The sequence below is a fragment of the Stegostoma tigrinum genome, chromosome 47 (assembly GCF_030684315.1).
Source record: "Stegostoma tigrinum isolate sSteTig4 chromosome 47, sSteTig4.hap1, whole genome shotgun sequence".
Classification (NCBI taxonomy): Eukaryota; Metazoa; Chordata; class Chondrichthyes; order Orectolobiformes; family Stegostomatidae; genus Stegostoma; species Stegostoma tigrinum.
Window position 1 is genome coordinate 6,706,811 of NC_081400.1, and position 22,473 is coordinate 6,729,283.

Below are 22,473 nucleotides of genomic sequence, written 5' to 3' on the forward strand. Positions count from 1 at the left end.
AGAGAGAAGAAGATAGATGGAGAGGAGAGCATACTCTTCTCTCCACCTATCTTCTTTTCTCTCCATCTTCGGTCCACCTCCCCCTCTCTCCCTATTTATTCCAGAACCCTCACCCCATCCCCCTCTCTGATGAAGGGTCTAGGCCCGAAACATCAGCTTTTGTGCTCCTGAGATGCTGTTTGGCCTGCTGTGTTCATCCAGCTTCACACTTTATTATCCTAGATTTATATAGGTCAGCTGGTCGGCGTGAATGAGTTGGACTGAAGGGTCTGTTTCAGTGCTGTGTATCTCTACGACTCCAGCAGTGACAACACGTCATAAAAATGGCAAGTCCTCATTTAACATCTTCCTGTTTGTGTTCCAGTTTAAAAATTGCTAATTTATTGGGACCCACAATCTGATTGAGCTTTGTGTGATTTGTTTCAATATTGTTTACCACAGGACTTGACCCAATTAGCATGGCCCTCCCCCGCCTACTCTGACTTCTTGTCTATTGATCGATAAAGCCCTGGAGAGAGTTCAAAGGAGATTTACCTGGAATGAAGAATTTTAGGGATACTAAGAAAGATTAAAGAGCCTGGGCATATTCCCCATGGGGCAGAGAAGGTTAAGAGGTGATCTTATTGAGGTGTGCACAATCAGAAACAATTTTGACAGGGTAAAGAAGGATAATCCATTTCCACTAGCTGAAATGTCAGTAACTGGCGGTCACAATTCAAGGTTGTTATGAAGAGAGCTAGACGTGAGACGAGGAGACATGTCTTCACTCTGATTAGGATTTGGAGTGCGGTGCCTGGGAGAGTGGTGGAGGCGGATTCTACAGGAGGTTTCAAAAGTGAGCTGGATATACATTTGAAAGTGAAGAAGTTAGAGAGCTACAGTTTAGGGCTGGAATGTGGGACTAGCCGGGTAGCTCTTTCTGACGCCAGTACAGACACAATGGGTCGAATAGATTCATTTTGTTCTGTAAAATTCTATGATTCTAATGTCTTTTATCATTCACCATCATGATCTCTTCTAGCACTTTCAATGACTTGTATACCTATACACCTGAGTCTGTCTGCTCCTGCATCCTTTACTATCCACCCATTGTTTTATGTAGTCTCTTCCTACTCTTGCTCTCACTTTTCTGCATTAAATTTCACCCTTCACTGCCTGTCCGTTGTACCAACTCATTGATGTCTTTTTGAAGTTTGAAACTACCCTCATCACCTCAATGCTTCTAAAGTTCACATCATCTCTATGATTTGAAATTGAACCCTGTAGCCCAGGGTCTAGATCATTAAATTTTTTGACAGGAAAAGTAAATGACCCGACATTAACATTTGTGGAACTACACCAAAACACTCCCCTATGACAGAAATCGTCCATTAATGACTACTGTCTGTTTAATGCTACTCATCTAATTTCTTGCCCATTTTGTTATTTTTATTCCACTGACTCTAACTTTGCTCATCAGTCTGATGTGTGACACTGTTCTTTGAAAGTCCACATACTCTACATTACCCTCATCAACCATCTTTATTACTGCTTCTAGAAACTAAAGCAAGTTAATTAAACTTTGCTGTTAGCTAATCCACAGTGACTTTCCTTAATCTTTTTTTACTCATTTGTGGAATGTGGGCATCACTGAATGGCCAGCATTTAGTGCCTGCCCTTGACAAGGTGGTTGAGAGCTCTCTTATTGAACCACTACTGTCCACCTGCTGTGAGTTGACCCATAATGTCCTTAGGGAGGGAATTCCAGAATTTTTACCAAGCGACAGTGAAGGAACAGTGAGATATTTCAGGATGGTGAGTTGCTTGGAGGGCATCTTGCAGGGGGTGGTGTTTCCATGTATCTGGTGCTCTTGTCCTTCCAGATGGAAATGGTTGTGGGTTTGGAAGGTGCTGTCTGAGGATCTTTGGTGAAGTTCTGCGTGCATCTTGCAGATAGTACACCCTATTGCGACTGAGCGTCAGTGGTGGAGGGCGTGCTTACTTCTGGATGCAGTACCAATAAAGCGGGCTGCTTTGTCCTGGATGGTGTCAAGCTTCTTGAGTGTTGTTAGAGCTGCACTCATCCAGACAAGTGGAAAATATTCCATCACATTTGTGACTTGTGCCTTGTAAATGGCAGACAGGCTTTGGGGAGTCAAGAAGACATGGTAGTCACCACAGTATTGCAGCCTCTGATCTGCTCTTGAAAACAGTGTTTATGTGTTAGGTCCAGTTGAGTTTCTAGTCAGTGATAACCGCCAGAACGTTGACAGTGGGACAATCAGCATTAGTAACACCACTGAATGTCAAGGGGCAGTGGTTAAATTCTCTCTTAGTTGTGACAGTCAAAGCCTGGCATTTGTGTGGTGTGAATTTTACTTGCCACTTGTCAGCCCAAGCCCAGATATTATCCTTGTGGCACATCGCTGGTCACAGGCCTGCAGTCTGAAAAGCCACCATCCACCACCAGCTTTGAGTGGTAATCTACCTTCCAGAAAGAAAAGCTAGTTCTGTCTGTATTTCATGTGATCTAACCTTACTAACCAGTCTACCATGAGGAATCTTCCACCACAGCCACACAATGGTGTGAAGTTAACTCTTGTTTGAGGGACAGATTTTGGTGTTTGATGCTGAGGGGAGCTGCGACTTTTTCAGAACTCTAACTCTTAGGTTCATTTAAAACATTTAAAAGACATTTGGAAGGGTACATAGATAGGAAAGGTTTCAATGGGTATGGGCCAATCACAGGCAAATGGAACTATTTCAGTTCAGGAAACCTGGTCAGCATGGATGAGTTAGGCTGAGGGGCCTGTTTCTGTGCTGGATGACTCTGCTGAGTTACCTGTCGTCAAGATAGCTGCAGTTAACTCTGGGTTGTCTCTCGAGTTAGGTGAACGAAACCCTATTCAGTCTACTCTGAATCGCTGCCTACTGGAGACTGTCTTAGGCTGCAGCCCCACCGAGTAGACTTGCCACATATCAGAAAAGTTCATTGAGTAAATCACCACATAACAAATGTACCAAGTGTCAATCTCCACTTCTGGATTGCTGCTCCCACTAAGAGAGTCAATGTATGTGTTTGCAGAGGGTTGTGAGACAAAAAATTCTTCTCCATTGCATTTTCTGTGTCTGCAAGAGAAGAAGAGGGTTGATTACTTTTTTTAACGCCTGAAAATCAGGTGCTGTTTCAACAGTAACACTCAAAATGGAGGAATCACCTATATACTTACAGGGGAAGAAAACACACAGGGCTTTGGGGGATAGGAATGGGATGAAGGGGAATGAGGTGGAAAGCCAGATGGGCCAAATGGCCACTTGCTGTGCAGTGAGATCCTGCGGGAATCTAATGTTGATCGTCTTGTTCCACGTGCAGGTACGGAATGCGATATACTGCCAAAGTGTTGAAAAACTCACTGTATGAGAAGTTTCCAGGGGTTACTGAAGATGAATTGTTAAAGGTAACATTTAGCCGCTCAGTGTGTTGTGGTCTCTCTGTCGCTCTGTCCCATTGTTACTCCCATCCTCTGCCTCTGTCACTCCACTACTACTGTTCCCACTACCCCCCCCAACATCTCTGTGGTGTGTTGCTCCAGGGTTCTTTTCCACCGCTCCACCCTATCTTCTCCTTCTCCAATCCCCCCAGCTTTCTTCCTCCCTATCGCTTCCCATCATCCTTACTCTCTCTTGCTCTTCTCCACTCTCACCCCTCATCACGCTTGCCCTCTGTCGGTACCTCCTCGCCCTCTGTCAGTCCTCACTCCCTCCTACTTATGGCCACATTTCCAAGACGCCCACAGTGTGTATAGTTAGCTCGTGGGCAACCTGCCCAAGTGCAGAATGTGCTCAAGCTTTGGAGTAGGAAGCCTGTCAGTTTCCTCAGCGGAAAAATCCCACGGGAGGCAGTAATGGTCAGGGCCTGGTTGCTGAGGTGACTCACTCGATAACACCACATGTGTGACATTTAACTACATAGTGCACAAGGGTCCTTCTCTGCACCACACCCTCCCAACCTCTGCACCACTACCATCGTACCCGTCTACCCAAAAAATTTCTGTTATTGGCTGTGGAGGAGAGAGTGACATTAGAAAACCTGCTGCAATTGCCCTTGATCTCTGACTTTAGGGACTAATAGTACTCCAGATATGCCCAGTAGCAAGTGTGTGTAAAAATGATAATGACAAATAAGAAATTTGAGAAACGAAGCGCTTGTACTGCTCTTAGCCGTTCAATTTCCTCACAGTGTTAGTCATTTGAGTGTGGGCACTGTTTGTTTATTTCCTCATGTGTTGCAGATTGTCGGGAACCTGCTTTACTATCGCTACATGAATCCTGCAATTGTGGCCCCGGACGGCTTTAATATCATTGATGTCGGTGCAGGAGGTGGGCTACACACGGACCACCGCCGCAACCTGGGCTCCATTGCAAAACTACTGCAGCATGCTGCCTCCAGCAAAACCTTCGAAAGAGAGACTGGTCAGCTCCGCTCCATGAATGACTACTTGTACCACTCCCAGCAGCGATTCAGGTCTCAAGCCTCTACATCTTTCTCTTTATTTATGTGATGTATTTCGCTGGCTCCCCATTCCATAAGACCATAAGACATAGGAGTGGAAGTAAGGCCATTCGACCCATCAAATCCACTCCGCCATTTAAATCATGGCTGATGGGCATTTCAACACCACTTTCCCGCACTCTCCCTGTAGCCCTTGATTTCTTTTGAGATCAAGAATTTGTCGATCTCTGCCTTGAAGGCATCCAACGTCCCGGCCTCCACTGCACTCTGCGGCAATGAATTCCACAAGCCCACCACTCTCTGGCTGAAGAAATGTCGTCTCATTTCAGTTTTAAATTTACCCCCTCTAATTTTAAGGCTGTGCCCACGGGTCCTAGTCTCCCTGCCTAATGGAAACAACTTCCTAGCGTCCGCCCCTTAGAATGGATTTCCTTAGAATTCCCTTAGAATGAAGCAGTTTTCCCTATTTTGCAGAGTCTATTGATGTGCGCATACACTTCCAAGACAGGAACAATATGGAGTTAGACACATGGTAAAGCTTCATCTAAGCTGTACCCCGTCAAGCACTCTCAGGGCAGGGACGGCACAGAATTAGATACAGAGTAAAGCTCTCTTCCCCCATCAAGCACTCCCAGGGCAGGGACAGAACGGGTTGGGGAAAGTTCTCTCAGCACTGTCACCCTTCAAATGTTCCCAGCGTGGGGTTAGATATAAATAAAGCTACACTGTTCCCCATCAAATACTCTCAGGACAGGTACAGCATGAGATTAGATACAGAGTAAAGCTCACTCTACATTGTCCTATTAGCCCTTCAGGATGGATAGAAACAGTAGCAATGCAGTGTACAACACCTGACATGCTGCCTTCTGAACCACTCTAGGTCAGAAACAGTGTTGATTGATGGTGCTGACCAATGTGTCTCCGTTCCTCATCTGCAAGCAGATTCTTACAACACAAGTGGAGGCCATTTGGCCAATTGTACCTGTGAATAGTTTCATTTGGAGCAAAGCCTCTTATAAACTTTGGTGGCACGAACAAAAAGAAGAGGTTTTTTTTTAAATGAGGCAATGTTTGAAATTATGACATTCAGAGGGACTGAAGTGTAAGCACGCAGTGGATGCATTACAGCAAAGTGAGCTCCTGGGCTTAGAGGTTGTTCTCAGATTTCCCCGAGATGGAAGAATGTTGTTACACTGCACTGCAGCATCTCATTTTGCTGCTATTATACAGTTTTTCTCTGTATAAAGATTAGGAAATTTTTAATGTATTTCCTCTCCATCATGTACATTGCTGATCATGAAGCCAAGTATAAGTACATGAGAAATAAGAGAAGGCCATTCAGCCCATTGGGCCTGCTCCCAAATTCAGTGCCTATTTGGCTTGTCTGGAGCTTCAACTCCACTTTCTCAACTGCTTGCTACTTCGCTTAATTTTTTGAGAGACCAGCAAGCTTTCTGAAACCCTGAGGTCATCATCAGGGTCTTAGTCCCTAAGATTCACCTCCTTCGCAGTGAAGACGCTTCCCTTCACCTCGGTCGAAAAGATTCACCCCCTCCTCCTGAGACTGCTCCTCCCAGCCTCTGCCAATTTCTAGATTCCCCAGCCCTGAGGGGGGAAGCAACCTCTCAGTGTTGGTCCCATCCATCTGCCTTCAGAACCTTGTCTTTCCTAATGAGATTGCCTCTCAATCTTCTAAATTCTAAAGTGTCGATCCATTCTCCCGATCTAGAATACCCTCTCAGCAGGAACACACCTTGCAGTGGTGTATCCCGCTGTGTGCTTACAGTTGAGTCCCTCTGAGCATTGACATTAAGAGCTTTACGTCATTCCAAAGAATATTCTACATTTTGTTTTGCTCTCGTGATCAAAGTTCACGATCTCTCACCTGCTCAAATCAGCCACCTTGTTTTCACCGATTGGGCCAAACGACTGTCATGGCCGACATGGCCCTGTTGCTCAACTATTGTTCCTCTCATCTTGACTTGTGGCCACATCTGGAGTAACGTGTACCATATTTGTCTCACTTACGGAAGAATGTTGGAAACGGTTCAGTGTGGTCAAGTGCTCATGAATGAGCCCTTGAGCCTGCCCCACCATTTACTAAGATCATGGCTGATCTGACCATCATCTCCAGTCTACCCTTTCCCCCCCCAATAACGTTTCACTCAATTGCTTACCTCAAATCCATCCACCTCTGATTAAAATATTCAAAGACACATTTGACTTCGAAAGATCACGGAAGCAAGTCTTACAACTCTGTTTGAGATTCCCCCCCCCCCCAAAAAAAAATGAAAGGAAGCATCCTCTCGCCATCCTCCCTGCCAAGACCCCTCGGGATTTTGTGTTGCAACCAGATACAAACCTGGCCATTTCAAACTTTCCTCATGAGACAACCAACTCGTTCCAGGTGTTAGCCTGATAAATCCCTGAATTGCTTCCTACACCTTCGCATCTTTCCTTAACAAAGGAGTCTACTAAAGTACATGTTACTCCAGATGTTCTATCATGCTATATAACTGAAGTGGACTGGTGGTGGAATCCGACCAGTGCACACCCTCAGTCTAGCTGTGATGTTCAACAGCAGCCCCCATTCATCTAGCACCTTTTAAGGTAATAAATTACCTCAAAATGCCCCACAATCATTGAGGTGTTGTCACTGTTGTAATGTTGGGAAACGTGGCAACCAGTCTGCGTAGCAATACGGTAAGTATTAGTGATGCTGGTTGAGGGGGCAATATTTCATCAAGTGATCGGTCATAATCCTATCTCATAATTAATCTGCATCTATTGAGCCTTTTGGAAATTGGGGCTTTTTCCAGTTTGGTTTAGACCTAGTTGTTGAACCATCAGGAAACTTGTTTCTTACTCCACGCAAGTCTCTGCTTGCGTGTGCTTATTCCACCTTTCTCCTGCTTGCAAAAATTTAAGAGGAGGAGACTGGGAATGAGATCCTGTTGTTCTCCTGTTTGTCAAGCTTGTTTATCTGTTCCTATAGAGCAGTCTGTGAAACGGGGGGGAAAAGTGATGCTTCCTTTCATGTCTGCTCCTTTGATGCCGGTTGAGCCCTTAAGTAAGGGCAAGCCTAGTCTTCCTCTGATGCGCAGTAGAAGGCTGGATGTTACTGCTAGAACAGACAGTTATAAAGAAGATTCAACATCTCCCACCCACAGCCCGGGGTTGCTGCTGACAGCCTGGCTAAGCTCATTAACCCCACAAGTGACTGATTCAATTTGATTCCATTTTGATAGGATTTGCTGCTCCTCACTGACAGCAACGCAGCTCCAGTTAACCATAGTGTCTGTGTCAATCACGGCTTAGTTGGTAGCTATCTTGCCCTTGTGTCACATGGTTCGGTTTGTTATTTGACCTTGAGTAATAAGGGGCACTGCGCTGTCAAAATTGAGACCTTTCTAAAAAGTCGCATTCCCTGCCCGTTCTGCCTGCGTTAGGATGAGTGTGAAAGATTACTTGCTACTGATTCGACGGAGTGTGGTCAAGAAGAGATTGCGTTTGAAGGGAGGGGTTTGGTTGGCATGTTGAGTTTTTCCTGGTGCCCATGGGCCCATGTAATCCAATGACCAACATCACCTTTACCTTTAAAAGAACATCCAGGTCATCATCAAATTGCTGTTTACTGGATCTTAGTGTGCGTGTATTGGCAGCTATGTTTCCTACTTTTCAACTTCAGAAAGTACTTCATTGGTTGGAAGGTGCTTTGAGACATCCTCTAGTGTGAAGAATGCATTATAAATGTGGGACTTTCCTTTATTTCTCCCCGAGTTAGGGAGGGAAGCCGTAAAGTGGGTCCTTTGATTATTACATATTGATGGTTTGGGGTGCAAAAGCAGGGTGAAGCACATTTTCATGCATCATTGAAGGTGGTGAGCAAAGCAAAGAAGGTGGTGGGAACACTTCTGCTTCATCAATGAGGCATTTGACAGTACTGAAAGTTACATCCAGTTTTCCAGGTGAGACCTGAGGTTGAGGGTCATGCCTGGGTCTGGATCTGGGCCCTGGATTTTTGGAAGGATGTTGAGACCCACAGGGAGGCCGAAGAAGGAGATTCACCACAACAAGAACAGGGGATGAAGGATGTCAGTTCATGTGACAAGGCTGGAGTATCCGGGTTTGTTGTCCTCAGAGCAGATGAGGTTGATGAAGCACCAGGTGGGAGGGGTTGAAAATTGAGAATGATTTGATAATGCAGGTTAGGAGAATTGGGAGAATTTGATGGAATAGATCAGAAGAGGTATTAGATTGAAAATAATCAGTCATAGAGCTGGGTGGGAAAAAACGAGAGTCTTTTCTTCATCCCGAGGTTTGTTAAGAACCAAAGTATGCTAGCCTAAAATGGCGATGGAAATAGATTTTGGATCTTTCAAGAGATAGCCTGACACCAGCTAGAGAACTAACTTTCAGGTTTTTGTGCAACATCTTTGGAGAACATAGAACAGTACAGCACAGTACAGGCCTTTCGGCTCACGATGTTGTGCTGACCTATTATCCTACTAAGGCCAATCTACCCTGCATTCTCTACATTTTACTATCCTCCATGTGCCTATCCAAGAGTCGCTTAAAAGTCTCTAACCTTATAACCTGAGACTGATTTGTACAGTTCCTTCAAAGAGCCATTGCAGTCTCAATGGCCCAAAATCCGTGATCAGAAGGTGCCTCCTGTTGGTGAGGCCAGCTGCAAAGCTCGCTGTGGTGTGGATGTAGGTATTTGGCTGCACTTGCAGTCTCCAACTGTATCTGCAGATTGCAAATGACAGAGTGTGGTAAGTGCCCGTGGGGCCGTTTCGGGGTTTGAAGAGGGAATGGGGAGTGCTGGGATTAAGCATATGGTTAAAATCCACTCTCTGCCTCTTTCTCTCCATGACCACGGACATTGTCCATCATTCAGTATCCAATTGCCCACCGGCTTCACTTAAGGCAAGGAGAGGAAGAATGTTTACCCACTGAGTGTCAGTGAATGTTTTGCCAGCGGGGTAAGAATTTGCCACTGAGCTGACCAGAACTTTGTGATCTAAAGGCAGGCATTTTCCAGAAGTAGTCCCTCGATGAGCACTCCATTCATGTGTGAATTTTATGCATTCACCCTCCCTTAACCCAGGAGAGCATTGGTAACCCTTTGCTATTTCTCCTGAGATTAGAACAAAAAAACACAGAAAATTACAGCACAGGAACAGGCCCTTTGGCCCTTCCAGCCTGCGCCGATCAAGATCCTCTGTCTATACCTGTCATTTATTTTCTAAGGGTCTGTATCTCTTTGCTCCCTGCCCATCCATGTACCTATCCAGATACATCTTAAAAGACATTATCGTGTCTGTATCTACCACCTCCGCTGGCAACGCGTTCCAGGCACCCACCGCCCTCTGCTTAAAGAAATTTCCACGCATGTCTCCCTTAAACTTTCCTCCTCTCACTTTGAACTCATGACCCCATGTAATTGAGTCACCCACTCTGGGGGAAAAAGCTTCTTGCTATCCACCCTGTCTATACCCCTCATGATTTTGTAGACCTCAATCAGGTCCCCTCTCAATCCCCGCCTTTCTAATGAAAACAATCCTAATCTACTCAACCTCTCTTCATAGTTCGCACCCTCCATACCAGGCAACATCCTGGTGAACCTCCTCTGGACCCTCTCCAAAGCATCCACATCCTTTGGTAGTGTGGCAACCAGAGCTGTACACAGTACTCTAAATGTGGCTGAACCAAAGTCCTATACAACCGTAACATGACCTGCCAACTCTTGTACTCGATACACCCTCCGATGAAGGAAAGCATGCCATATGCCTTGTTGACCACTCTATCGACCTGCATTGCCACCTCCAGGGTACAATGGACCTGAACACCCAGATCTCTGAGCATCAATTTTCCCCAGGGCTTTTCCATTTACTGGAAACTACAGTTTGCTTGTGAATTAGATCTTCCAAAATGCATCACCTCGCATTTGCCCGGGTTGAACTCCATCTGCCATTTATCTGCCCAACTCTCCAGTCTCCAATCTATGTATATTCTGTTGTGATCTCTGACAGTCCCCTTAGCAAATAGATTTAACATGGAGGTGAAAACACACCTCAATGTCCTTGGCTTGGTGCCACACCATGTCCCAATCAGCTCCATAAAGTGTCAGGTAAGCTGCAGTCAGAGATATCAAAGCGAAACTGGACTCCTGAGCAGTAAAATGCACTTGAAAGGCATTCAGTTTGAAGATGGAGTGACCCGCTGCTTGAAACCATGTGGGCTTGTGTGTTGTACCTACTGTTGGCTGGCAGGGGGTGGAAATGTTTCACAGTTCATAATTTTAAATGAATATCTTCTATTTGGTGAATTCCAGGGAGTTTTTCCGTGCAGCCTGTGACGTTCTTGAACCTGAGGAATGGTTTAATGTGAATGAGTATTCTGAAATGGTCAGCCTTAACAAGCCAGTCATCTACATAACAGTCGGCGAGCTGATTAACACTCACAAGGTGAGTGTGTAGGGCGATATCCTTGTGGCTCCCCTGGTGGGAGGGCGAGAGTATCAGCTGTAGAATAGCGTATAACGGGTCTGAACCCTAAACTTGTCTTTGTCCTGGGAGTTGCGACTTGTAAATTAAAACCGAAAGAACTGTGGATGTTGTTAATCAGGAACAAAAACAGAAGTTACTGGAAAAGCTCAGCAGGTCTGGGACATCTGTGAAGAAAAATTTAGTGTTAACATTTCAGGTCTGGTGATCCTTCCTCAGAACTGAGAGGAGTAGTGACTTGCGCCTGGTATGTAAGACTTGAGAGCATGAAGAGGCTGTTTAGCCTTACAAGTCTGCCTCACCTTTTAACAAGATCGTGGTGTCAATTCAGCTTTGTGTCTATGACCCCAATAATTGTCAACTTCCTAATTTATCCGATATCTGTCTGAGATAGTAGGAACTGCCGATGGTGGAGAATCTGAGGTAACACGGTGTGAAGGAAGCCTGCTGTGTTCATCCAGCTTCACACCGTGTTACCTTAGATAGCTATCTGACTTGGCTTTGGATGTGCTCAATGATCCAGCCTTACCCCCAGTTCCATAGACTTCTGACCTGCTTTGGATCTGTCTTGACTTTTCTGTAGACTGCTGGATCCTGCCTTAGCTATCCTTATAGCTGCAGCTTTACCACAGGCAGGTGATCTCTAATCTCTCTGTCTCTGTCTCTCTCTCTTTCTCTCTCTTCTCTCCCTCTCTCTCTCTCTCTCTCAGTTCAACAATGAGATTGCTGGATATTTTGTAGAAGCTACAGATGGAAATTAATAAATGGAATTGAGACACAGATTAGCCACAATTTATCTGAAACTGCCAGACTCCTCATATTCCAGAAAATGTGTGATTTATTTTTGTGTGCCCCAATTTGAATCGTTTAGTTGAAGCCTGCTTGAGACAAAATGCTTTGTGTTCTGACCCCCCCCATCCCACCCTGGTCTTTTTCCATGTGGACACGGCGACATTGAGGGCTGAGCCAGTTGTTCAGCTGTTTCATTTTACAAGCACCAAATTAACAGTTAAAGCACTTTAAAGACAAAATTAATCCAACCTCTCCTCCTGAAACATGAAAGCACACAGCCTGACACTCTACATGTCACTTTTGTCTAGGCATTGGTAACCTCGAGATCTAGTGGCTGTTGTTGCTTTTAGGCACCATCCTCAATTCCACCCCCATTCCCCATTCACATCAAGGGAGTTTTGGTTAGGGTTAGAGCTCCCTCTGCACTGCCTTGGATTTCTAAACTAACCTCCGATGGCATTTCGAGATAGAAAGAACTGTCGATGCTGGAGTCTGCCGTGTTCCTCCAGCCCCTACACTTATCCAAGTGGCACTTGCTGCCTGTGGTGTCTAACAGTGTCTGTCACTTCACCAGTTGCTGCTCCAGCATCAGGATTCCCTCTTGGCCGAACGCAGTGACCCTCTTCATGAGCTGTTAAAGGACCTTGGCGATGTACCCACAGTCGAATCACTTCTAGGTGAGTACTTCATCCTTTCTGTGCTTCAGAATCGATCTATTCCCCAGATGTTGACAAGTGCAAAGTGACTGAAAGGAATTTTCCATTTGAAATAGTGGATGGCATTCTCTTCCCTCAATCTGTCAGTCTCAGAAGGCTACGGATTAGAGTTTCACTCGGGACTTCTGAGCACAAAACAAAGACCAACACTTTGAGTGCCGCTGCTGCGTTGTCAGGGGATCAATGCCATGCTCCGAGGCTCAGTGCTATGGGAATGGGGGAATGCAGTCTCTCTCTCTCTCTCTCTCTCTCTCAATGAGTGGTGATGGTGACTAGCAGAGGTCTATCAGACTCCGAAAGCTGTGCAAAACGAAAACAGACCCTTCGTTCCAACTTGTCCATGCTGACCAGATATCCTAAATTAATCTTATCCCATATGCCAGCATTTGATTCATATCCCTGTAGCTTTCCTGCTCATGTACCCATCCAGATGCCTCTTACATGTTATTTTTGTACCAGCCTCCACCACTCACTTTGGCAGTTCGTTCCAGACACGCACCAGTTCTGTGAAAACATTTATTCTTCCTCACCATACATTGAAGGAGTAAGCTGGATAAACACATGGAGAGAGGAATAGAAGCATGGGAGAGCTGGGTGAATTGGTGGGAGGAGACTTGAATGGGGCAGAAACACCACAGAGTACACAATCCGTTGATGCGCTCCATTTCAGTGGAAAGGTTAGCAGGAGCAATTGAGTTTCAACTCCCATTAACTCTGCATCTGCTGAATCTGAGCTGCTGCTCTATAATCCTCCTGGCTCTATCACTAATTTACAACCAATTCCTTTTCCACAGGTGAAAGTTCTGTCGATGTGAACAACCCCCATGCTGACCAAATCATGGCCCAGCTCAACAAGATGGAGGTCTCGCTAACACTCACCAACAAATTTGACATCTATAAGAGCAGTGGTGATGGGGCAGACAACACCAGAGGTTTGCTGCTCAGGTATGTCAGCCGGGCCAGGCTGGCTGAATGTTCACCAGGGACAGTAAAGGGTGAAAGGAGGCGAGGTGACTTTTCCCTCGGGGGAAATGAGTCATTCCAGTTTCAAATACATTGTCTGACAGCACATTCAGTCACAATCTCCACTGAATTGAGGTGGGGAGGGGGGTAGGCGCTGGAAATTGTGCATGGCTGTAGGGAGAGGTATTGGGCCTTGTGGGATTCTTTTTCGATGAGCCAGCATAGGAATAATGGGCCAAATGGCCTCCCTCTGCTCTGGAAATACAGGAGTATGTTTGAGTGGCTGCAATCATTGCCTTTAAGGGGAAGCCTCAGCTGTGAGTCCCGTTTCATACAGAATCTCACCAAAGTCTGTGGTAGCGGCGTAGCCATACACTGAGCAAGTGGATAATAGAATCCGAGCAGAGGCTTATCAATACAGAAAGGACAACGGCATAGTGGCTCAGTTGTTAGCACTGCTGCCTCAGCGCCAATTCCACCCTCGAGCCAAAGTATGGAGTTTGCACTTTCTGTCCACATCTCTGTGGGTTTCCTCCGGGTGCTCCGGTTTCCTCCCACAGTCCAAAGATGCGCAGGTTGGGGTGGATTGGCCGTGGGAAATTATCCCGTAGTGTTCAGGGGTGTGTGGGATAGGAGAGTCAGCTATGAGAAACAAAGGGATACAGGGATGGGGGGGGGGGGGGGGGGGGAGTCTGATCAGGATGCTCTTCTGACGGTCGGTGAGGAATCAATGGGCCAAATGGATGCTACTGCGCTGTAGGAATTCGTATGATTGTAGGAGGCACCTCAATCCCTGCATTTGGCAATAGCAGCGCTTAACACAGATTTCTGGTGGAGGTCATGCGTGTTTGACAGTGGTTTAAGAGGCGATTGTGTTGCTGTGGGATCTTTACTTGTGCCAAAGCTCGGTGCTGTTGACGTCAGATCTCTGGTGTAAGAGCAGTTTTTTAAAAAGGCTGGAAAATCTCAGCAGGTCAGGCAGCATCTGTGGAGAAAGAAATAGATTTGGTGTTCCAGATCAATGACTTTTCGTCAAAACTGGAGAAACAGAAATTTGAGCATTTAAGCTGTGGGAGGCTGCTAATAGAAAATATCGGGCAGTTTGAACCTCTTTCCAGAGACTGCAAATCTCTTTTTTGTTTATTCCTGGTTGGTATTGAAAGTAAATTTAAGTGTTCTTAAGATTGTGTTTACAAACTCACTTCTGTCCTTTTAGCACCAAACAGTTAATCGTGGACATAATCAGATCGCAAGCTGGAGATACATTGGTTGAAATATTACAGACTTCTGCCTCAACAGATCAGGTGAGTGTAGTGGGCTGCCAGAGAGGGCAGTAGCTTTGGAGCTCGGCATGAATGCTTCAGTGGGCGCACACACGGCCTGAAGACAGTCTGAGGCAGCTGACCTCGGTGAGAGGTACTGGATTTGGCCTCAGTGCCTCTCCTCCTGTCCCCTCTACCCCCACGACACAGTCACCAGACTCGAAACGTTAGCTCCTGTTCTCTTCCCACCGATGCTGCCAGACCTGGTGAGTTTCACTGGTAATTTTGTTTTTGTTGCAGAGGCAAGGAGTTTGCCGTGGTTTCCTGTTTCTTGTCATGTTGGGGATACGGCAGTGCGGTGTAAATATCACTGGGCTAGTAGCCTGGAGACCCCAGGCTAATGTTTTGAGGACGCAGGTTTGAATCCTACCGTGGATCCTGGTGGATTTTAAATTCATTGAATAAAATCTGCAATGAAAACAGAAGTTGCTGGAAAAGTTCAGCAGGTCTGGCAGATCAGTGAAGAAAAAAAAAATCGTATTAATGTTTTGGGTCTGGTGACTCTTCCTCAGAACTCTCTCCTCTCGCTATGTGCGCCCTCCCAGATGCCAAGGGGGTAGCTGGAACGGTGGACCTGATGCCCTAACCAGGCTGTTTCCCAGTTATCCTGAGGCTGACTCCATGCGTCATCTTAAGGTTGACTGGGAGGTAAATGGCAAAGTGAGCTTGTGCCAGAGTGTGTAACTGGTGAGCTTGTTTTCCATTGCAGACTTGGCTCCGTGTTTTCACCTGTTTGTCTGATTTTGTTTTTCTTTCGTTGTTGCTGTTTCATCACCTGTGTGCCTCATCTAGGTGGCAGACCACCACTGCCTGGTTCAGAGACGAGCGCTGCGAGACGCACGCACTCCCGAGAAGCTGAAGCGAAACCAGTCCCTGGCCCACGACGGCAAGCTGTCAATTGAAGAGAAGAAGAGGAAAATTGTCCGGAGCCTGAGGATGCTGGAAGCTGCTGGAGCCATTTCTGCAGCCAATGGCTACCAGCAGCTTGTCAATCAGATTGCCAGGGTGAGAGAATAAGAAACCCCTTTCTTGGCTTAGGAGGGCTGGATGAGGAGTGAGTCTTTATCGCCGTCCCGTCTAATCTGGGTCTTTCGTTCACTCTATCCAACTTAACTGAAGCACAAATACAACTTGTCTGACTGTCGAAACTCACAAGTGATCATACCTGGGCCGAAGGACACCTGATTATCTAAGAGACTGAGCGATCAGTAGGCAGGTTTAGGGAGTCCAGAGAAATAACACATCAAAAGGGTATAAAACATAACTTGAACCTGGTGTGCGATAAGTTGCCATGGACTGTATGATTTTACTATAACACATCTAAAATCTTCTCTTCCTGAAATGCTGCGCATGGAGCTTTATACAACCCCATGTTGTCCCTGTCCCCGTCCTAGGAGTGTTTGGGGTCAGTGTAGGGGGAGCTTTACGCTTTATCTAACCCAGGACAAGGACAGCACGGGGAGCTTTTGATGGGGGACAGCATAGAGGGAAATTTACTCTGTCTAAACTAGTGCTGTCCCTGCATAGGAGCGTTTGATGGGGGAAGAGTGTAGAAGGAGCTTCACTGTGTATCTAACCCATTGTTGTCAACGCTCTGGGTGGGTTTGATTGGGGGGGGAAGCGGTGTAGAGAGACCTTTACTCTGTATCTAACCCTGTGCTGCCCCTGTCCTGGGAGTGTTTGATGGGGACAGCGTAGAGGGAGTTTCAATCTGTACCTAATCCCTTGCCATCTCTGAGCTGGGAATGTTTCACATTTAGACATGCTGAAAACAGGGGATAGATCCTTCTGCCAGGTTTACATTCGCCTTAATGCACTAATGTTTGTTGAAGAGAGCTGTAACCTGCTAACAGTTAATGTGCACCATAAATTAAATTGTTAGGCTCCATGCTCTCTCTCTCTCTGTGTCTCTCTCTCTGTCTCTCTCACTCTCCCTCCCTCCCTCCCTCCTACCCCAACCCCACCCTGGGGAGTTATCTGCAATGTCACCCCCAATGTCACACTAATAAGTAATCAAAGCTTGCTTCACTGTTATATAACACAGCTCCTTCCAGCTGTTAGCAGATGTTGATATTATCTGAATGCTCGATGTGTTTAATTAAAATTGTAAACTGAAGGATTGTATTTGAGGGACTATGTTGAAGTACGTTCTATTGCAGAGTATTTTCTAACAGACACAGAGTCCATAGTGTGTGGCTAAGTATAATACTGTGTAGTGTGTGGTTAATTTTGACTTCATGTTGCCTGTGCTGAGGAAGTAGAACATCAGCAGCTGCATTTCCACAGGGAGATGTTTACAGCTGTTCAACAGAGACTGCATGATGCCTCTGCAGTTGAATGTCTGCACCATTGGCTTGCTCATGTCCCTTGTGACGCTGATCAGCCAGGTGGCAGCCAAATTCTATTATCTCTTCTCTTTCTACAATGGCATCAGAGCATGGTCTGCAGTCGTTGCCCATCCCTAATTGCCCTCAAACTGAATGAATGGTTAGCCATTTATGGTTAGCTGAGGGCAGTTTGGGGTTGACACTATCACTGTAGGGCCTGGAGTCATGAGTAAGACTCAGACTGCACATTTCCTACCTCCATTAGTCAACCCAATGGGGTTTTGATGATGGTTGTAATGGTCGCCATCCGTGAGACTAGCTTCCAATTCCGCATTTGATTCATTGAATTTAAATTCCGCCAGGGGTCCCTGATGGGATTCAGATGCAGTTCCCCAGAATATGAGTTCAGACCTCTGGACTACAAGACCAGAGACATTGCCACTATGCCGCAGTCTCCTGCTGACGGATAATGAAGGATGAGAAGAGCATGGATTTATCTAAATTCCACACTTTCGGAGGCGGGTATAATTACAACATTTAAGAAGCATCTTGATGGGTGTATGAATAGGAAGGGTTTAGAAGAATATGGACCAAATACTGGCAAATGGGACTGGGTCAGATTAGGATGTCTGGTTGGCACAGATGAGTCTGTTTCTGTGCTGTATGACTGTATGCAGGCATTACTTCCTGTGCCAGCATTTATTGCCCATCTTTACTTTCCGCACAGCCAAGTAAGCCAGTTTCCGTAAAGTGTATTCTGTGTCACTCCAGGGAAGGCACATGAGCTCTTTACCTTATGCTCTGTTCTCTCCGTCGCCTCAGGACATCCAAAATCAGCGGCGCTACAGGCAGCAGCGCAAGGCTGAGCTGGCCAAGCTGAGAGAGACCCTGCACAGAATGAATTCCAAGACTGCCTTTTACGAGGAGCAGATCGACTACTACAACCGGTACATCAAAACCTGCTTGGGTAACCTGGCCACCAACGGGCAGTAAGTGTCTGACTGCATATGGCGACTCACCAGTTAGCATGAGGCACTCTCACAGCTGGTACCGTGGCCCACTGGTCACAGGAAACGCAGAGCAGGTCGATAATCAAGCAGCAAACACGCTGTGTGGTGCTCGTACAACAGGCAAAAGAATGCGGATGTTGGAAATTTGAATTGCCAACGGAGAATTACTGGGAATTACTCAGGTCAGGCAGACCGGTGGAGAGGAAAATCAGAGCGAATGCATGATTGAGAGCGGGAGTAGGCTATTCCGGCGGCTCGAGGTTGGGGATGCTGTGGGAATGTGGCAATAAGCCACAGTCTTATTTTATGGCAGGCTAGGTTAAAAGGGCCGAATTGCTCTGAACCTGTGTGTTGTTGAACATCAAGATTGCCTGCCTGAACTGTGAACCGCAGCTGCTTCTCCATCATTGATGTTGACGGGCAAGGAGAGTTTGACTCTGCTGCTTGTGGTAACTGAGGCAGGTGTTCTGTGAGTAACCTCTTGTGACCTTGTGCAGGGGCCTGGGGAAGAAAGCTTCAGCAAGCAAAGGAAAGAAAGGTAAAGCGCCATCCCTGAACTATACTGCAGCACACCTGCGAGAGAAGGGCGTGCTGTTGGAGATCGAAGACCTGCCCATCAGCCAGTAAGTCCAGGGCTGCATTTTTTTTTAAAAACAATGATGTGTTTCAGTGCCCGTAAATAGCAAGAGAGCTAAGTGCAAACTCAGCTACAGAGGTGAATTAAGCCCCTTCACTCTGAGGAGGTCTGTGCTGTGCCAACCTGCTTCAATCGGTAGCAGGATTGAATGGAACAGTGTTCTTCCACTGGTTGCCGATCCAACTGCCTGGCCTAGAAACCAGAGTCTGAATGATGCGCCTCAATTGAGGTTGTGCTGACGGATGCCCGTAGCGCCGGACCACTGTTTGGATCTTGACAAGATCTTAGTTATTGTTGGGCACTCTGTTTTAATTACAGACAATATGAGACTGTGTTTGTGACTTATACTGCAGCATGATCCAAGCTGGAGGCAGTTTGTTGCCCTGGATAAGCGAGCATTGGTTGCTGAGTGCTCTGGGGGTGCGCCCTGAGATGGTGAATGGCCTTAATGGAAATGCAGCTTTGTTTTGGTTGTTTCCAAATGTTGTATGACCTTTCTGGCCACGTGTCTGAGTCTGTGCCATGTGGCCCATTGCTGAGCTTGATCCACTAAATGTCACATCGAACAGCGAGCTAAGTCAATAGGAAACAGTTTGGGGGATTCACTTGTAGGCAATTGGATAAGTTCACACATTTGCTTCGTTTGGTCTCTGTCTTCCAGAGGGATGGAAGGTGCAAGGTCAGCAGGAGGCTGATGAACAGGATGAGAATTTTGAAATAATTCTTTCTTTTCACTGCACATCCTACTCTGTCAATCACTGTGAAGTAGATGTGAACGCTCCCAGAGCACTGTCATCTTGTTTGACACAACATCTCAATTTTAAAATTCTCATCTGGATTTCAAATCCCTCCATGCTCCTTCCTATCTCTGTAATTTCCTCTAGTGTGCACAAGCCTCCACATCTCTGTACCAGCCTCAGGGTTCCAGGCCCCTACACTCCTCCCTATCTCTCTCTTCCTCCAGCCCCCTACACCCCTTCCCTATCATTTCCTCCAGCCCCCTAAACAGCCCTCCCTATCTCTCACTTTCTCCAGTCCCCTACACCCACCTCCCTATCTCTGTCACCGCCTCCAGCCCCCTACAACCCCTCCCTATCTCTGTCATCCCATTCCTATCTCTGCCAGCTCCTCCAGCTCTTACAGTAGCTATTCATTTCTCCAATTTCAATGTCTCGCACGTTACCACCAATTACTACCATCATGTAGTCTATATGGACTTTAGAAAGGCATTCAATAAGGTCTCATATGGCAGTTTAGCACAAAAACCAAATTAACATGACATTTGGGGTGGGCTGGCTAGATGGATGCAAAACTGGCTTGGTCATAGAAGACTGAGGGTACTGGTGGAAGGGTGTTTTTCAGACTGGAGACTGGTAACTAGTGGTGTTCCACAGGGAGCGGTCTTGGGTCCTGTCTTGTTTGCAGTATACATAAATGATCTGGAGGAGTGTCTGATTAGTAAGTTTGCAGATAACACAAAGATTAGTGGGGTTGCTGATAATGCCGACAATTGTGAAAGGTTACAACAGGATATAGATAGTTTGGCGACTTGAGCACAGAAATGGCAGATGGAGTTTAATCCAGACAAGTGTAAGGTGATGGATTTTGAATAATCAAATTTAGGTGTGAATTATACTGTACATGGCAGAACCCTTAGGAACATTAACATACGGACGGATCTGGGCCTGCAGGTCCATAGTTCCCTAAAAATGGCAACACTGATGGCACAGTGATTAAGAAGACATTTGGTGTGCTTGCCTTCATCATTCAGGGCATGGAGTACAAGAGTTGGCAAACCATGTTGCAGCTATATACAACCCTTGTTAGGCTGTATTTGGAGTATTGTGTGCAGTTTTGGTCGCCACATTACCAGAAGGACATGGAAGCTTCGGAAAGAGTGCAGAGAAGGTTCACCAGGATGTTACCTGGTTTAGAGAGCATTGGCTATGAGGAAAGGTTTAAAAAGACTAGAATTGTTTTCACTGGAAAGACGGTGGCTTAGAGGACGCCTGACAGGGATCTACAAAATAATGTGGCATAGATAGGGTAGATAGTCAGAGGCTTTTTCCCAGGGTTGAAGTTTCAATTATGACGGGGCACGGGTTCAAGGTGAGAGGGTGAAAGCTTAAGGGGGATGTGCGAGGAAAGTTTTTCATGCAGAAAGTGGTAATGGAACGCACTACCAGCAGAAGTCGTGGACGTAGGCGGATTGAAGAGGCATCTGGATGGTTAAATGATGAGTGAGGGAATGGGACCGAATAAGGGGCGGAAGGTTTGTTTTTTTTAGATTAGTTAGGGCATGATTATTGGCACAGGCTTGGGGGTGGGTGCTGAAGGGCATGTTCCTGTGCTGTACTCCACTTTTGTTCTTTTGTTTTGTTCTTCTGTACAATTGGTAGTTGCAACCTCAGCTGTCTGGGGACCTAAGCTATGGAATTACTCCCCTGAATCTCTCTATGCCTCCCACTGATTTTTTTTTCTTTCATCCTTTAAGAAGCTCCTTTAAAAACTGACTTCTTTGCCCATACTTTGAGTTGACTGTCCCGAATATCATATTTGGCTTGGGTGTCAAATTTTATTTTTTACCCCTCGGTGTCATATAAATGTAAGTTGTTGTTACTTTATTCTCTGTACTGCTGGGTGAATGTGGAGCAGCGTGCGGAAACCTGGTGTATTGCTGTATGTTACACACTAAGCCTGCTACGGCTGATGGGTCCTGCTCACCCTGTTTCCTGTTGTCAGCTTTGTCTCTTATCTTGTTCCAGATTCAGGAATGTGATTTTTGACATTGTGCAGAGTGAGGAGGTGGGAACCTTTGATGTAAAGGCTCGGTTCATGGGTGTGGACATGGAAAAGTTCCAACTCAAATACCAGGTGAGGTCTTCACAAGTACAACCTCCAACCGGTGGGTTTACCCGACACAGTCTGGAGGGGGAGCCTAGGAATCACCGTTTAGGCTTTATCCCAAGTGAATTGACTTCAGCGGATGCTACTCATTCCTCAAACAGAAGCAAAAAAAAAGTAGCAGATGTCAGAGATCGGGGGAGAAAACTGGAAGGAACATAAAAGCAGGGATGAGCCATTCAGCCTATCAAGCCTGCTCTGCTGTTCAATATGGATGTGAGTGATTGAATAAACATAGAACCTAGAACAGTACAGGCCTTTCGGCCCACGATGTTGTGCTGAACTTTTACCCGAAACCTAAGGTCTATCTCACCTCCACCCCTACCTTATACTATCATCCATATGCCTATCTAATAGCCGCTTAAATGTCCCTAATGAAGCCGACTCCACTACCTCTCCAGCAATGCATTCCACGCCCCTACCACTCTCTGAGTGAAGAACCTACCTTTAACATCTCCCCGATATCTACCTCCTTTCACTTTAAAACTATGTCCCCTTGTAAAAGCTACCTCCACCTTAGGAAAAAGTCTCTGGCTGGTCCACTGTATCTATACCTCTGATCACTTTGTACACCTCTATCAAGTCACCTCTCATCCTTTGTCGCTGTAAAGAGAAAAGCCCTAGTTCTCTCAAACTTGCCTCGTATGACCTTTCCTCCATTCCAGGCAACATCCCGGTAAATCTCCTCCACACCTTTTCCAATGCTTCCACGTCTTTCCTGTAATGAGGTGACCAGAACTGGACACAATACTCCAGATATGGCTGAACCAGGCTTTTGTATAGCTGGAGCATAACTTC

At 46.2% G+C, this 22,473-nt stretch overlaps 1 protein-coding gene across 2 annotated transcripts in view; it reads left to right on the forward strand.

Moving 5' to 3' along the window:
• Positions 1-22,473, forward strand: part of iqgap3 (IQ motif containing GTPase activating protein 3) — a 151,949-nt gene that overhangs the window by 122,134 nt on the left and 7,342 nt on the right. For both annotated transcript variants that reach the window (XM_048525688.2, XM_048525689.2), the window contains exons 28-37: positions 3,353-3,437; positions 4,272-4,504; positions 10,833-10,965; positions 12,371-12,473; positions 13,307-13,457; positions 14,692-14,779; positions 15,590-15,802; positions 17,947-18,113; positions 18,632-18,757; positions 21,537-21,645. In XM_048525688.2, the coding sequence (XP_048381645.1) occupies positions 3,353-3,437; positions 4,272-4,504; positions 10,833-10,965; positions 12,371-12,473; positions 13,307-13,457; positions 14,692-14,779; positions 15,590-15,802; positions 17,947-18,113; positions 18,632-18,757; positions 21,537-21,645 (1,408 nt within the window). The remainder of the gene's footprint in view (positions 1-3,352; positions 3,438-4,271; positions 4,505-10,832; positions 10,966-12,370; positions 12,474-13,306; positions 13,458-14,691; positions 14,780-15,589; positions 15,803-17,946; positions 18,114-18,631; positions 18,758-21,536; positions 21,646-22,473) is intronic.